Source organism: Amaranthus tricolor, chromosome 11 (assembly GCF_026212465.1).
Source record: "Amaranthus tricolor cultivar Red isolate AtriRed21 chromosome 11, ASM2621246v1, whole genome shotgun sequence".
Taxonomy (NCBI): Eukaryota; Viridiplantae; Streptophyta; class Magnoliopsida; order Caryophyllales; family Amaranthaceae; genus Amaranthus; species Amaranthus tricolor.
In genome coordinates, this window is record NC_080057.1 from 23,961,576 (window position 1) to 23,975,015 (window position 13,440).

Here is a 13,440-nt window from a genome sequence, read left to right on the forward strand (position 1 = left end):
ACAACAGTTAGTTAGATTTATTTAAGGCGTTAGTAATAATTTTTTGAATTTTTTTTTAGAATTACCAGTAGCATTATAATGTAGCGAGTAGCGACTTTAACGGTCCATTTGATGGTAAATACTAAACAACGGTAATAAAATGACTTATTGAGTAAATTTTCGTAATATGTTATTTTCATGGCGATGTAAGTTTTATCCACAATTAAGTGTTGATAAATTTCTCATGAGAGTTGATTGCACACAAGTGTAATGAATTTTCATCATAAAATCAATTAGTAAAAGGAGTAGTCCATTAAGTTTATATGCTTGTCTAATCCTCTCTAATTCTTCGATATGAGATTACATGTGGTTACTATTTTCCCGCAAATATTTTACTGAATTTTAAAAAAATATGATTACTAGAGTAAGACAAGTATGATCAATAGCCTTCACGTGTTTTTTTCTTGCAAATTTAGCTTAAATTTTCATTATCATTTACACGTTCTAATACCAATAATAAAACGAAACGTAAAAGTTATTAGTTCAAAAAATAAGCTTAATTACCTTTTGATGTAATAATAACAAAAGTCAGCCAAGATCAAAGTTTGAACAGCTTCAGCTACCAACATGAGTACGTGGGTATAAGTGAGAAAAACTCTACTAATAATTATTGGGTACAATTGAGAATTGGTAAATTTATTGGGTACAGCTGAGAATCTTTAAAAGTACGTGGGTATAAGTGAGAAAAACCCTACTAATTATTGGATACAATTGAGAATTGGTAAATTTATTGGATACAGTTGAGAATTTTTAAAAGTACGTGGGTATAAGTGAGAAAAACCCTAAAAAAATATTTAAAATGTATCCTGGAGATTAAAAAAAGTAATAGAGTCTATTTTTAAATAAAGAAATAAAACAAAATAAATTGGACAACTCAAAATAAAAAAAAATTAATGCTAATTGAGTGCTATAGATGGACTATTACTATTGCTCTCTAAAAGTTCTCACGTTAAAAATTTGATGGTAACAATTTAAATGAGAGAGAAAAGTAGAATAAATTATTTCTCATCATATTGCATGAAAAACATAAAAATTATCGGTTAACCTAGTTAGAGATATTATCGGTTAACCTAATTAGAGATGGCATGGGTTTTGAACCCTGAGGGTCTTGACCCTACCCAACTATAATTTAAAGGTATGCTCCACCTATTTTTAGACTTTTTAGGTTCAGTGCAGATTAGAGTCCATAATCTTTGAGTCTATGTCCACACTTTTAAGACCCAAATACAATATAGAAAATTTACCACTTCCCAACTTCCCAACTTACAAATGTTAATTTACCACAACCACAATGGCGTATAAACAAACAAGCATAGAAAATTTGGTCATTTTGATAGCCCTTTTGCTTTTTATACTTCAATCTTGTTCAACCCATTTTCTTTTTTCTATTATCAACATTGAAGAGCTCTGTGTAACATTCTTACCATCCATGGAGAAACATACTGCCTAATGAAGTTTAGCAAACTTGATAATGTGGGTAATTGTAATTACACTTTGTTTTAATTTTTTTTCTCTCTCTTATTTAACTTCAAATTAATATCAGATTTATGTTCCTTTTTGTATTCAAGGATGATTATTCAATGCAGTGCTGCACTTAATTTGAAGCAAGGAACAACAGTTTCTTCCAATGATTATGGCTTCAATGGGTTTTCCAGAAAATCCCAGTTACTAATGGAGTTTAATGAGTCATACTTTAACCATGAGAGGTTTTCCATTTTCCATAGAAATGGAGGGTTTTCATCTTTATGGCTCGGTAATACTGCCCTTAACTTTTTTTTTTTTTTTTTTTTAAATACTGAATTTACCCCTTTTACCAGCAGAAATAAACAATTCATCTGATATTTTTATGTGAATTCTATTAGGGTCCTCAGAGATGTCAAGTTATGCTGCAAATAGCTCCTTTAAGGTACCATAATGTGCTGCTCAACTTATTTTAAGAAAAAAATGTTTCTGTTGTGATACATCTTTACGGTAAATATTATATGCTTAGGATTGTGTTGGACTTATGTTTTTTCTCTATGATTGGAATTGTTTGTCTCTTCTTTTTTATGTGAAATTGCTACCAATGGTCAATGGGAAACAACAAGGTGAGGTTGCATTCAATCCTGGCTTAGGTGGGAGCTGTTGGAAATACTTCATCTGTAAGGTAGATCCCTTAAATAGTGGGTTGTAGACTTGTATATAATACTTGATGGGTAATCCTCCTAATACCATATGGTTTGTGGAAAGAGTGAAACTCATCAAGTGTTGTATGCAAATTAACGCTCATTAGCCCTGGGTTTGTGGGCCCAAGCCCACGGGTGCCCCTTGGGTGTGTCCACAAAAGTGGGCCCATGGGGTGATCATGTGACGAATTGTCACGGCCTAACAGGAGCCACCTAAGACATTTGGATAATATTATGTCGTACAAACATGTTAGATTGTACGAAATCATGTCAAATTGTTCACCTTGCTGACAAAATATGAAGTTAAAGAATGATCACATTACTTGGCAAATGGCCTATCTAGGGTAAATTCCTTACAGTTTAGGATGTGTTGTTTACACATTGACTCCTTTATCCCTTTTAGATTGCGCCGACAATGGTAATGAATTATGCAATATGCATAGCTGTTACCTTAGTTGGAAGAACATGCGTGTGGCATCTTAGGCTTCTCTTGGTCTCTTTACAAGTAAAATGCTCTCCAAGTAATATTACTTTGCGATTGTGGATTTTATGTTTTTGCCCAACACTAAAAGGAATTCGTGTGTGTAGTGAATGTACTTTGTAGCACATATTACCTCTGCAAGTCCTAGATAACTTTGTCTCAAAATAAACCCCATAGATATGTTTTAACCGTCATAATGAGGTTAATCACTAAGGTTTTTTCTATTTGTTGCTGGTGAGCACTAGTCAACTAGGTAGTAGGTTGTGCACTTCTATGGCTCTGACTTATTTCGTCATTTGATTATTGTCATAGCCTAGTATTGTACAATCGTTATCAGTTTTGTGTCTTTCTTATATTTGAAGCTCCCCGGTTTTATGATATATGCCTCAAATCTCTTAAATGAAAATAGATGGACATATGTATGTTTCCCTGCTGAAAGGTTTACCTTACAATAATCTTAAATCTATGTGTGATCGTCCTTTTAAGCTTGTTGGGATGATTTATCCCGCATCGACAAATTGAAGATTGTGTGCACACTTTATAAGTTGTTGGAGTCCTTCGCATTGCCATATGATTTTGGATGGTATATATCCTTAGCTTATGAAATGTGTACACCCCATGTTTCCCCGATAATATGCTGGCATTCACAGTAAGTCCAGCTCAATTTAACAAAGCTTGTTTAAAATGTTACATTTGTTGGTTGTTTTGGATCTAAATCCTATTCTGTACTTAGGCCAAAGTTCTTGATAGGGAGGAAGGCTTTCCACTTCCACCCATACAAACTCTACAAAAATTTCCGATGCAAGAGATTTCTGCAAAAGTCGTTATGGTCCGATTTGATTCTTCCATCCTGCTTAACCAGAAACTGGGCCAATTTAGCTCAATAACTTCCAATGCATTCTTCACCATTAGATATTTATGTGAAGCTGGAGCAAAAGTAGTTTTGATTAGTAGCTGGAATGTCAAATCCGATTCCAAGATTCTATCTGAAGCGGCTGTTGCCGGTACGACACTGATTCATCACTAGTTTCATCTCCTAATCATTGACCTATTGCAGTGCAATGCTTCGTTCATTCAATTATTTCTATAAACTATTTAAAATTGCCTTTTGAAGACTCATCGGGTCCGTACGTAGTTGAGATCTTTTTCGCTTAGAAAGGAAAAAACACTAATCAATTTCTAATCGTCTTTCTTGATCTTCAGATATCCTTACATCAGCGCTGCAACTCAAAGTTGTTTATGGTAAATGCCTTTCTGAAAACCAGCAACTGAAGATGGAACAGTTTGACGAAGCAGATATTGTACTTCTTGAAAATCTTTTTCATTACAAACAGGAAATTGCCAATAACTCCGAATTTGCTAAAAGATTAGCGTCTGGCGTGGACATTTTTGTCAATGACTCATTTTCAACGGCTCACAAAATTTTAGCATCATCTGTTGGAGTGACTCAGTTCTGTTATGCTTGTCTGGCTGGTTTTTATTTCGAAGATTGTTTGGTCAAATTAAAAAAGATTTTAGAATGTGATCGGAGGCCCTTTTTTGTAGTGGTATTCATTTGATACTATCTGCCTCTCAAAATTAAATGCTATTATGTTTATCAATTGTAACCTATGTTACTCGAACTCTTCATTTTGCTTCACGTGCTTGTGTCCAATCCTTGATCCTCGGACATTGGTATCACTTAGACACTTCATGTTAGGCACAGAATTGAACATTTAGACGTATCCGACACTTGGACACGTATCAGTATCCAACATGAGTACCCGAGTCTAAGTAACATAGATTGTATCTAATTCAATTTTTTGCTAGGTTTTTAATGTTTCATCATTTGTCTAGGTAGGTGGAAGCAAACTTAAGAACAAAGGAGCAGCTTTGCGGGTTTTAGCTTCCAGATGTGACGGTATGGTTTTTGTGGGAATGATGGCATTACAAATCATGCATGCCATGGGAATGTCTGTTCCGTTGTTTTTGGTTGAGAGAGAAGGAGCTAAAGAGGCTCTAGAAATAGTGAAATATGCTGAATATAGAAGCATACCCATTCTATTGCCAAGTGATTTTTTGTGTAGGAATAATCGATTGCATATGAAAATGCAAACATTCCCTGCTCAAGGCATTTTGGATGGTAACTTTCTCCGTTTTTTGATTTTGTCCTTATCTTATACTTCCTCTGTTTTGAAATACTCGCTACATTAGACATTGTAGTACTATTCATCTTTCAAGCTTCTTTTATATACTGTGGCTAATGTATAAGAAGAAATATAGTCAAGTGGGATCTTATTGAATCATCTAATCTTATACTTTCATAATATCAAATTTTTATAATTATTAGTTAAGCCTAGGTCAAGATATAAATTATCAAAATTACGTATTGGATTATGCAAAAAGTGAAATGTAGTAAGTATAATAGAACGGAGGAAGTATATGTGTAAATTGGGAAAGAAATCCGGATGCCCTAGAAATGCTTTTTTAGAAATATTTATGGGCCTTGGGAGATTTCTAGTAACTCGAGATTATTTAAAATGTTGGTTTTGTTTTCTCCGACTTCCTTTCTCTACATTTCATTTCAAGGTTGGGAGCTTGTTGATCTTGGACAAAACTCATTCAGTGAGATTGCCACTTTTCTTTCACAATGTAAGGTGATTATTCCCTCCATTTCAAAGCATTGTATTGAATTATGGCTGCATAATTGCATCATGACCCCATTGTAAAGGTCTTTGAGCGTACCACAACTGTAATATTAGGCTGCCAGAGCGTACCAAAACTAATAATTGATTTAGTGTTCACATTATGTGTTTTACTTTTTGGTATATCCTAGATTCCCTCTATTCTTTTACCAAGAGGTGGGCCTTTTGATCTTTGGTTAGGTTTCAGGTTGAGTCATTTTTGTGTTTTGTTTATACCTCGAAGAACATTTTGACTCTATTTTTTTTGTGTTAGAGTCATAATTGGGTAAAGGTCAATGTTTACCCATATTCCCACCTCATACTTATACCTTGCGTCAATTTCAATTCTTTTACCTCATGAGTTATATGTTTTTTCTAACAGACGCAATACTGTCCATTTTCAGAAGATTGTATGGATAGGTCCGGTGAAAGTTAGACAGTCAGATCAGCATAGTGATGGAGCATCTAAATTGACACTTATTCTTGATGAATTTGGCCAAAATGGTTGTCATATTACTGTCATTGGCCATTTAGCATGCGAAGCGGTTCTTAAGGCATCAAAATCCACACCTGAATATTCTATGATTGAGCATGCATCTATTGTTTGGGAATATCTAAATGGAAGAAATCTTCCGGGCCTTCTGGCATTGGATAGAGTATGTTCTACTTTCCTAGAACCACAACTTTTTCACTGATGTAAACTTAATTTGTGCGCGTATTATAAAACTCATACAATAGTTAGAGATCCATGATCCATACTGAACCTTTTCTTTATCTTATCAAAATGTTTGTAAATTGATCCTCTTGAAATATTCTTAGAGTTGTGTATAGACGGGGTATAGTGAACCGGTAGGCGATAAGGAAGATAAAAAGTTGGAACATAGTGCAAAAATGTAGTTGCACATGCCTAAACCATCTTCAACATTCTCCTTCATCTTATCCTTTGTGACGCCTAAATCTTTTCTTATGTCTTCAATTTGATTACTGTCCCTTAAAGTATCTCCACTCATCCATCTATCCATCTACATTTTGAATACTCCTATCTTCCTACAATAATCCTTCCCAACATTTTGTCCATAGCGCTGGTTAACAATCATCCCTCGAGCTTTAGAGGCACACCTCAACCACATAATATCCTAGTTGCTGCTCCTTTTTGTCACCTACACTTTGATTAAAAGGGGGGCAAACACTTTTACTTACCAAAGGATATGGAACAAAAAAAAAGCCAACGAGCTAAAAACCAAGTTAGATAATCTGAAGTTTTCCTAAGAGTTGCATCCATATGACACTTAATTTACTTAAGAGTGGAATGCAGGTATAGTACATACCCACTTGAGATAAATTTTTAACTCATGGAAAATGTTTGCAGGCATACCCATATGAGATAGCATGGAACATGATTTATGCTAATGCAACTCAATCTTTAGCAGTTGATATTGGAAGTGGTATTCTCTCCTCTTTTTTACATCCATCCATGTTGTTTGGTGTCAAGTTAACTTATGAAAAATTATTCGTAGTCTTCATCTGAGGCACAGGGTGACTACTTTATGGTTGCCCAATTTAATATGTTTGTACAAGCGTACAAAAAACTAAAAGAAAAAAAATATGAATATAAGTTTTTCTGGCTGGTTTAGAAGCTCGTTAACTAAGTTTGTTGATTGAGTTGCAAGATCACCCGTAAACTGCAAATTTTGAGCATGTGATGCATAAATATGAAGGGATAGATATGTAGTTTTAGTACTTTGGTGATACTTGCAAATTGCAATTGTGTGATATGTCTGGCCGGAAAGTAATTCTACCATCGAGAAAATTAGTGTTGGCTTCAGGTTTCAGCCTTAAAATTTGACCTTGACCTACACGACATCGCTTTTGAGTTTAAGTTTTTGCACAGTTTGATCCCAGGTTTCAGCTATAATTTTTCTTCTATATAATATATTTGAGAAGATATATTGTTTTCTTTTTTTATTTTGCGTCTTTACTCTCAAATATATAGAACAAACATTATTTGTGAGCAGAGGTGAAGTCCTGTTTCTGGCTAAAGATTTTTGCCTCGGAGATTGTAGGAAATGGTTTATTTCTCATGGGAATGGCTAATAAGCGGAAGGATTTAAACTTTCTTGGTTTGGAGATGAATGAGAAGGTTATTCTAAGCCTCTTCCCCATTAACTGAGCTCCTGATTTGCCTATTATGCAGAAGGATATAACTTGTCCTTTCTCTTTATTATCTTCAGTTGGTGCAGCGTTGTCTGGAGTCTGCAGATCAGCCGGGACCAAAGAATCTGTATGTATCGGTATTCCTTCACAAGAAGATGGTCTCTTATGACTAGAGAAATTTATTTTCTTGATTAGCGATGATTCCTTGTTAAATCTCCTATGCATAAGAAGGGTAAAGGTTTGTCAATGCATGTAATGTCAGATTTTGAATGTTGGTCCAAGCTGCTCTTATAAGACCTTTTCACAAATGTTATGAGAGTTATGGCCCTTTCAGCAAAAAGTCATAATTGTCGATCTAGTGTAAATTTTCATGAAAAGTAACAAGTCATTCTCATAGGGATCGTAGGGCAAAAACAAGGTTGTGTTGTATAGTATCAGCCGTATCGTAATTCATAAAGGTTTTCAAATTTTCGGAACCGGTATTACCCGTATCGAAAAGGTGTAAAAAACCGTGTTTTAGGCTATTTCAAGCGATATTTCATGCTTTAGGCCAAAATTTGGGATATGATAGCCGCATCACCCCTTATCATATTTTTGCACTATGATGGGACTGGAACTTCATCTTCAATATGTTTATCTTCACAAACTTGCATTACTGTCCAATAACACTCCATCATGTGGTAATGGATGGGTATATATTTTGTGAAGCAAAAAATTCTTTGGAGATGGACAAGCATAAGCTTGAACCTTCACATATCATTTTCCCATCAAAGTCACATTTTCATTACTATTGTGTGTAACCATGTACTCCATTAGAGTCATGTTTTATAATCTACCACCCCTTAAAGTTTGCAACTTTTTGTGAGATTTGTTTCCAAGTCCATCTGTGAATACATTACTAAAAAATTGAATGATGTTAGAAGTCCAAGTTTGTCGTGGGCCAAGCTAACCCACGGCCCACAAACTGTTATACATATTCCAGAAGGGGTAAAACATTAGAAGGCAGCTGCTAGAATTCTGTTAGTAAGGGAATCTTTCTGTTTTGGTGATGCTGAGCTGTACTTGGGGAGGGCTTCTAGAATATTGTACTTTCCATTAAATAGTACAGGGAGGGATAGATCTTTTCCTATGCTTGTAATATCATCTGGGTCTTGTACCGTAGGAGTTATCGAGCCACTCGAAGAGCTCGAGGGAACACAACGTTCCCTAATGCATAGTACAAGCATTCCACCATCTATTCTTCTTCTTTCTTAATTCTTCTGTATTCTGTTCTAATTCTTTTTCTTTTCTTTTCTGACATTTGCTGAGTTACTTATCTGCTGACCACCATCATAACAGTTTTGTGCAAGTTTCATCCTTTTGACCTACAAGTCATCCGGCAAAAAAGACTTTCTGAACAGTGTAATGAACTTGGGATTTTTATTCTCTTCCTATACATTGGTAGGCGTCTATGTCTGTCGATGGTGAAAACGCTTTCTAATGTCAAATTCCAAAATCTAGTTCCCCATTCTTCCTTGATCCGTTTTAGGGCCTAATTGCAGGCCAAAGCCTCAATCTTTGTTAATTATCTTTTGTTTGCTAGAGCAGTTGTAAACTTCATTACTCTGCTTAATCCTTATTTCCACTATACTGAAAGTATTAGAATGGGTTAACAAAAATGATAATTTAATTCATGAATTCTATTGTTTTTCTTCTTTTCAAATACCAGTTTTAGGATTCAACCTGATTTAAAAACTGATTTTTGCACATTGAAAACAGAACCTAAATAAGTAAAAATTGATAGGAATAGCACAAATAACCTATATGTAATGCAAGCCAGTCATGTCTTATATGCTGCATAATGTACTTTCCCAAACCATTTTTGCTTATATATTTTCTTACAATATCTCTACCAGACACTTCATAGCAACAAATGCCACATCTTCCTTTCGGACCATTGTTTCCAGTTATCCAGGAAGACTCGTTCTTGTTTCGATTCAAGTAAGTAAACATTTTACTAAAATTATTATTATGATTGTTAATATTAGCATTTGTAATTTGCTCTCTCAGTCAGTGTAGCCTTTAGCCCTTTACTATGATTCTGTGTAGAACTGAAATATACTTTCTGCCTTAGCCTATCATAGAGATTTCTACTAATCTCTTTGTCTTCGACAATTTTGTGCTCCACTTTCCTGCGAAGTTTGTGCACCTATCGACTCTGTATTTTACTTTATAAGATTTTCAGTTTTGTGGGAAGCATTAGCCATCATTAGAGGAATGAACATGAGATACAAAAATGGTGAGCTATATGATTATATGGACAAATTTGTTAGACAACTAAAGAAAATAGCATCCCATATGCACTTGTTTATATTGAATTAACTATGTGGCTTTGTTTTCATGCACATTGGATCCACCTTCCATTTTCTACATTTTGTCCATTGTTTTCAATGTCTTTTAATAATAAATGTAATTAAAATTGGTTAAACAAAAGGTAATGTAGGAAAAGTTGTTGGATGTTGAATAGTGCAAGCTGCATTGCATCGTATCAACCACATTGTAGGTTTTTAAAAATACCAAACCGATATTTCTCGCGTTGAAAGGTGTAAAAAGTAAAAACACAATTTGGGCCGTTTGAGAGTTTATCTCATGCTTTTGTCCAATATTTGGCGTTATGGTAACTGCATCACTCTCGTTACCGCATCATCGTTACTTTACACCGCTTTTTTTTTGCAGTATGAGGTTTTGTTCAATAGAAAAGGAGAAGGGGATATTTGATGGGAATTCTCTAGAGAATATTCATTGTAAATTGGGGAACTTGTTTCTCTTAATTTCTCCATGCTAGAAAGCCTAAGCAAATGTCTTGCTACTCGAATATGGCTTCATCTAAATCAACCCTTACAAAAACATGCTTTGAACAAACCATTTGCTAGGTCTGCAGACTGTATGTGTAGTTCTTGCTCTGTTGAGTACTACCACTGGCTAAATAGTCATATCGTGTGCAACTATGCTGTTCTTTCAGGGACACATCATCATGAACAAAAATCTTGTGTATCAATATATGTAATTCTATGATTTTTCATTGTTGGTTTTCTCACTAATTTGCTACATTTCTATAATTTTCTACATTTCTATAGAAAAATTCTTTGATGAAATTCTGCAGAATATATAGTCAAAAATGTTGAGTCGATGACTTGGAATGAGATCTTATTTTCCCACATCGAAAGAATACTACTAAGAATGATAACAATCGCTGAGCTCAGTAACGTGGGCTTGTGACCTAAGTAGGAGCATTATGATGATTTTTTTTTATAAATCAAAAGCCCATATAACTACTATTTAACTGATTGATTTTTTATTTATTATTTTTTTTATTATTCAGTGTCCGAATCCTGATTTCAATGAGCCTGACCATAGATGGAGGATGGTGCAAAGGTCATTAGTTGAAGCTATAGCTGATCAACTTGCTCCTGGAGGACAGGTATTTAACTCTTATAGCACCATCTTTATTTAACTAGACACAAATCCGATGAGGTTCATCCTAAACCAATTGGCATTAGGAGGGGAAGCACATCAAGTATATATGATAGTCAACCTTTCTTTAATTCTTCAATGTGGGATCACATGTGAGTTATTCTCTAATAGTTGCTACGTTTTGATGGTGTACTTTACATTTATGTGTCATATTATTGTTCAACTTTTATTTATGTGAAGTTATGCAGATGTTGTTTGCCATAAGAGTCGAAACATCCTTTTTGTATTTATTTTGGTAGAGTTGCATACAGCCAACCCCTATCCCGCCTAATTGGGAACCTAGGTGGAATCTACTCAATGGCATTCGGGATATGGGATGTTTTATTTATTTATTTATTTTACTTCAAGTGAAGAGCATGAATCAATTTTGTTTATGGGTATGAGAGGTGGGGATTGACGCTTAAACACCTTCTAAATTAAATGAATAACTTATGGCAAAGTTATGGATTACCCACACAATCAAAACAAACATTAGCTAATGGATTTGGTTACCTGATTCTATTTTCAACCCTTCAAAAACAGATACCAAACACCCCCTTAGTTGTAACCGACTTTTTCTTTTCTTCGTATTTTAGGTGTTTCTCCAATCGGACATTGAAGCAGTTGCTACGAGAATGAGCAATCAATTCTTGAATCAAGGAAAGAATAAGCTCGCCATTGCCTACGATGAAGAGGATTCGACCGTTGGTCCTGGGGGATGGCTTAAAGAAAATCCATTTGGTATTCGTTCCGATTGGGAACGACATGTCCTTGCTCGAGGGGCTCCTATGTACAGGTTGATGTTGTATAAAAGATAATTGGTCGTGTTGAAAGGCGATATCTCATTGATATGCAAGAAAACGTCGAGCTTCGTTGATTGCATTTCGACACCAGCCTCAGAATCAGCAACTGTTCTTTTGGGTGTTACTGATCAGTTTTTATGTCATGTGTATAACTTCTATGTCATTTTTTGATAGCTATTGAGTTCAGCAAAAAAACACCTAAATTTTGATAGTTATAAAGACATATGCTTTCTTTTTAAGGTAAGTTGACTCAATTTGATTAGGCATGGTTTCAAGTTTCAACATTTTTCTACAAAATGTTAGGTATCTATAAAAGTGTATTTGCCTATCATGTGAACTTCTGATAGGACCTCTTCAAACTTTAAGGTCTAGGTTTAGTAACGATAATGGGTTGGATTTAAATCGCATTTATAGGGACTTAGATTCAGATTCATTTTTTAAGGTAGGATCTAGATGGCTAGATCCGAATTCACATCTGTAATTGTAAGTTCTAATTTTCAAAATTTATATTTGTATTATCATAAATCTAGGTTTGGATTCGAATCTTAAATAGGTTTAAGTTTATTTTCATAAATTTGAATTTTGTTGTATATTATGGCAACGATAGAGTTATAGACTTTTATTATAAATACAATTAAAATCGAAAATAAATCCAAGTTCCAACAATATTATAAGCTCTAGCTAGAAAAATATATGATAAAAACTTTTGCATACTTTTTTGCAACATCAACTTTGACTGTTTCTTCCTTAAGATTTGTATACTTGTGCCTATCTAGAGAGCATAAAAATTATAATTTGTATAAAACAAGTCCTTATGATCCACATATTCGGATTTGGTTATTCTTTGCAACTCAAACCCGTTAATTTATTGTGGAACGTTGTATTTAATTTCGGCTCAAAATCACAGTTTTATTAGTTATTTTAAATGCAAATGTGTATTTTTTGATTGTTGTGAAAAGTGGTGATAGATTGTCAGTCTAGACTTTCTGGTAATTTTTAGTCATATGCTTGTCCAAATTTTTTAATATTACAGTTCTTTATTATGTAATTATAAGATGACAATGTTTGATCCTAGAGGACATTTCAAAATTATTGTTTTTCTTACAAATTCAATCATGAATATTCTAATCGTTTCTTATAAATAAACTTACAAGACCATAAAATCTATGATAGATATGATTTTACGTGCTTTCATTGATTTAATATAATAACATTTATTAGTAATATTAAGAATTGACAAATTAATGAATGCCTAAAACAAAATGGGCATGAAATGCTTGAGGGTGTTCCTCTATTTATAAGAGCAAATGTATACACCTAGAGTAATTACATGACTTAGCCCTAAATGAATTTTAAGGAAATGTAAAATTCAAAAATGTTATTAAATTAATTTTTTTCATGTTGGTGAACTTTTAATATGTATTCTCAAACTATCATTCCTTTTTAATTTAAGAAAATTAAAAAGACTATTTTACAGTGAGACGATCTCAAAACACAAAGTTTATATAATTATATAATTTGTATTAATAAATTATTTAATTCGTTTTTAAAAAACACATCACGAGACCGTTGCATACAACGATTTTTATTTCTTATTTGTTTATAAAAACCCACAAATTCCATATAGCGAAAATTACTTCTAC

General features: G+C 33.9%; 1 protein-coding gene across 4 annotated transcripts; it reads left to right on the forward strand.

Moving 5' to 3' along the window:
* The first annotated feature begins 1,226 nt into the window (after window positions 1–1,226).
* Window positions 1,227–12,322, forward strand: LOC130827599 (uncharacterized). 4 transcript variants are annotated; one of them, XM_057693359.1, is made up of 14 exons: window positions 1,227–1,512; window positions 1,608–1,792; window positions 1,902–1,945; window positions 3,419–3,689; window positions 3,889–4,232; window positions 4,522–4,807; window positions 5,254–5,321; window positions 5,753–6,004; window positions 6,718–6,793; window positions 7,412–7,488; window positions 7,580–7,629; window positions 9,398–9,482; window positions 10,864–10,962; window positions 11,591–12,322. In XM_057693359.1, coding segments are annotated over exons 1-14 (2,061 nt in total). In that variant the 5' UTR covers window positions 1,227–1,510; the 3' UTR covers window positions 11,813–12,322. The 4 variants fall into 4 exon arrangements, with proteins under 4 accessions (XP_057549342.1, XP_057549344.1, XP_057549345.1 ...); XM_057693361.1 differs by having other exon boundaries at window positions 1,246–1,512; window positions 3,889–3,986; XM_057693362.1 differs by having other exon boundaries at window positions 1,246–1,512; window positions 3,889–3,927; window positions 4,526–4,807.
* Window positions 12,323–13,440: the final 1,118 nt, after the last annotated feature.

Excerpts from the sequence above, each read along its gene's own strand:
- LOC130827599 (XM_057693359.1), top strand. Across the intron at positions 3,690-3,888 it reads ATCTGAAGCGGCTGTTGCCG|ATATCCTTACATCAGCGCTG; the intron begins GTACGACACTGA and ends CTTGATCTTCAG. Across the intron at positions 7,630-9,397 it reads CAGCCGGGACCAAAGAATCT|ACACTTCATAGCAACAAATG; the intron begins GTATGTATCGGT and ends TATCTCTACCAG.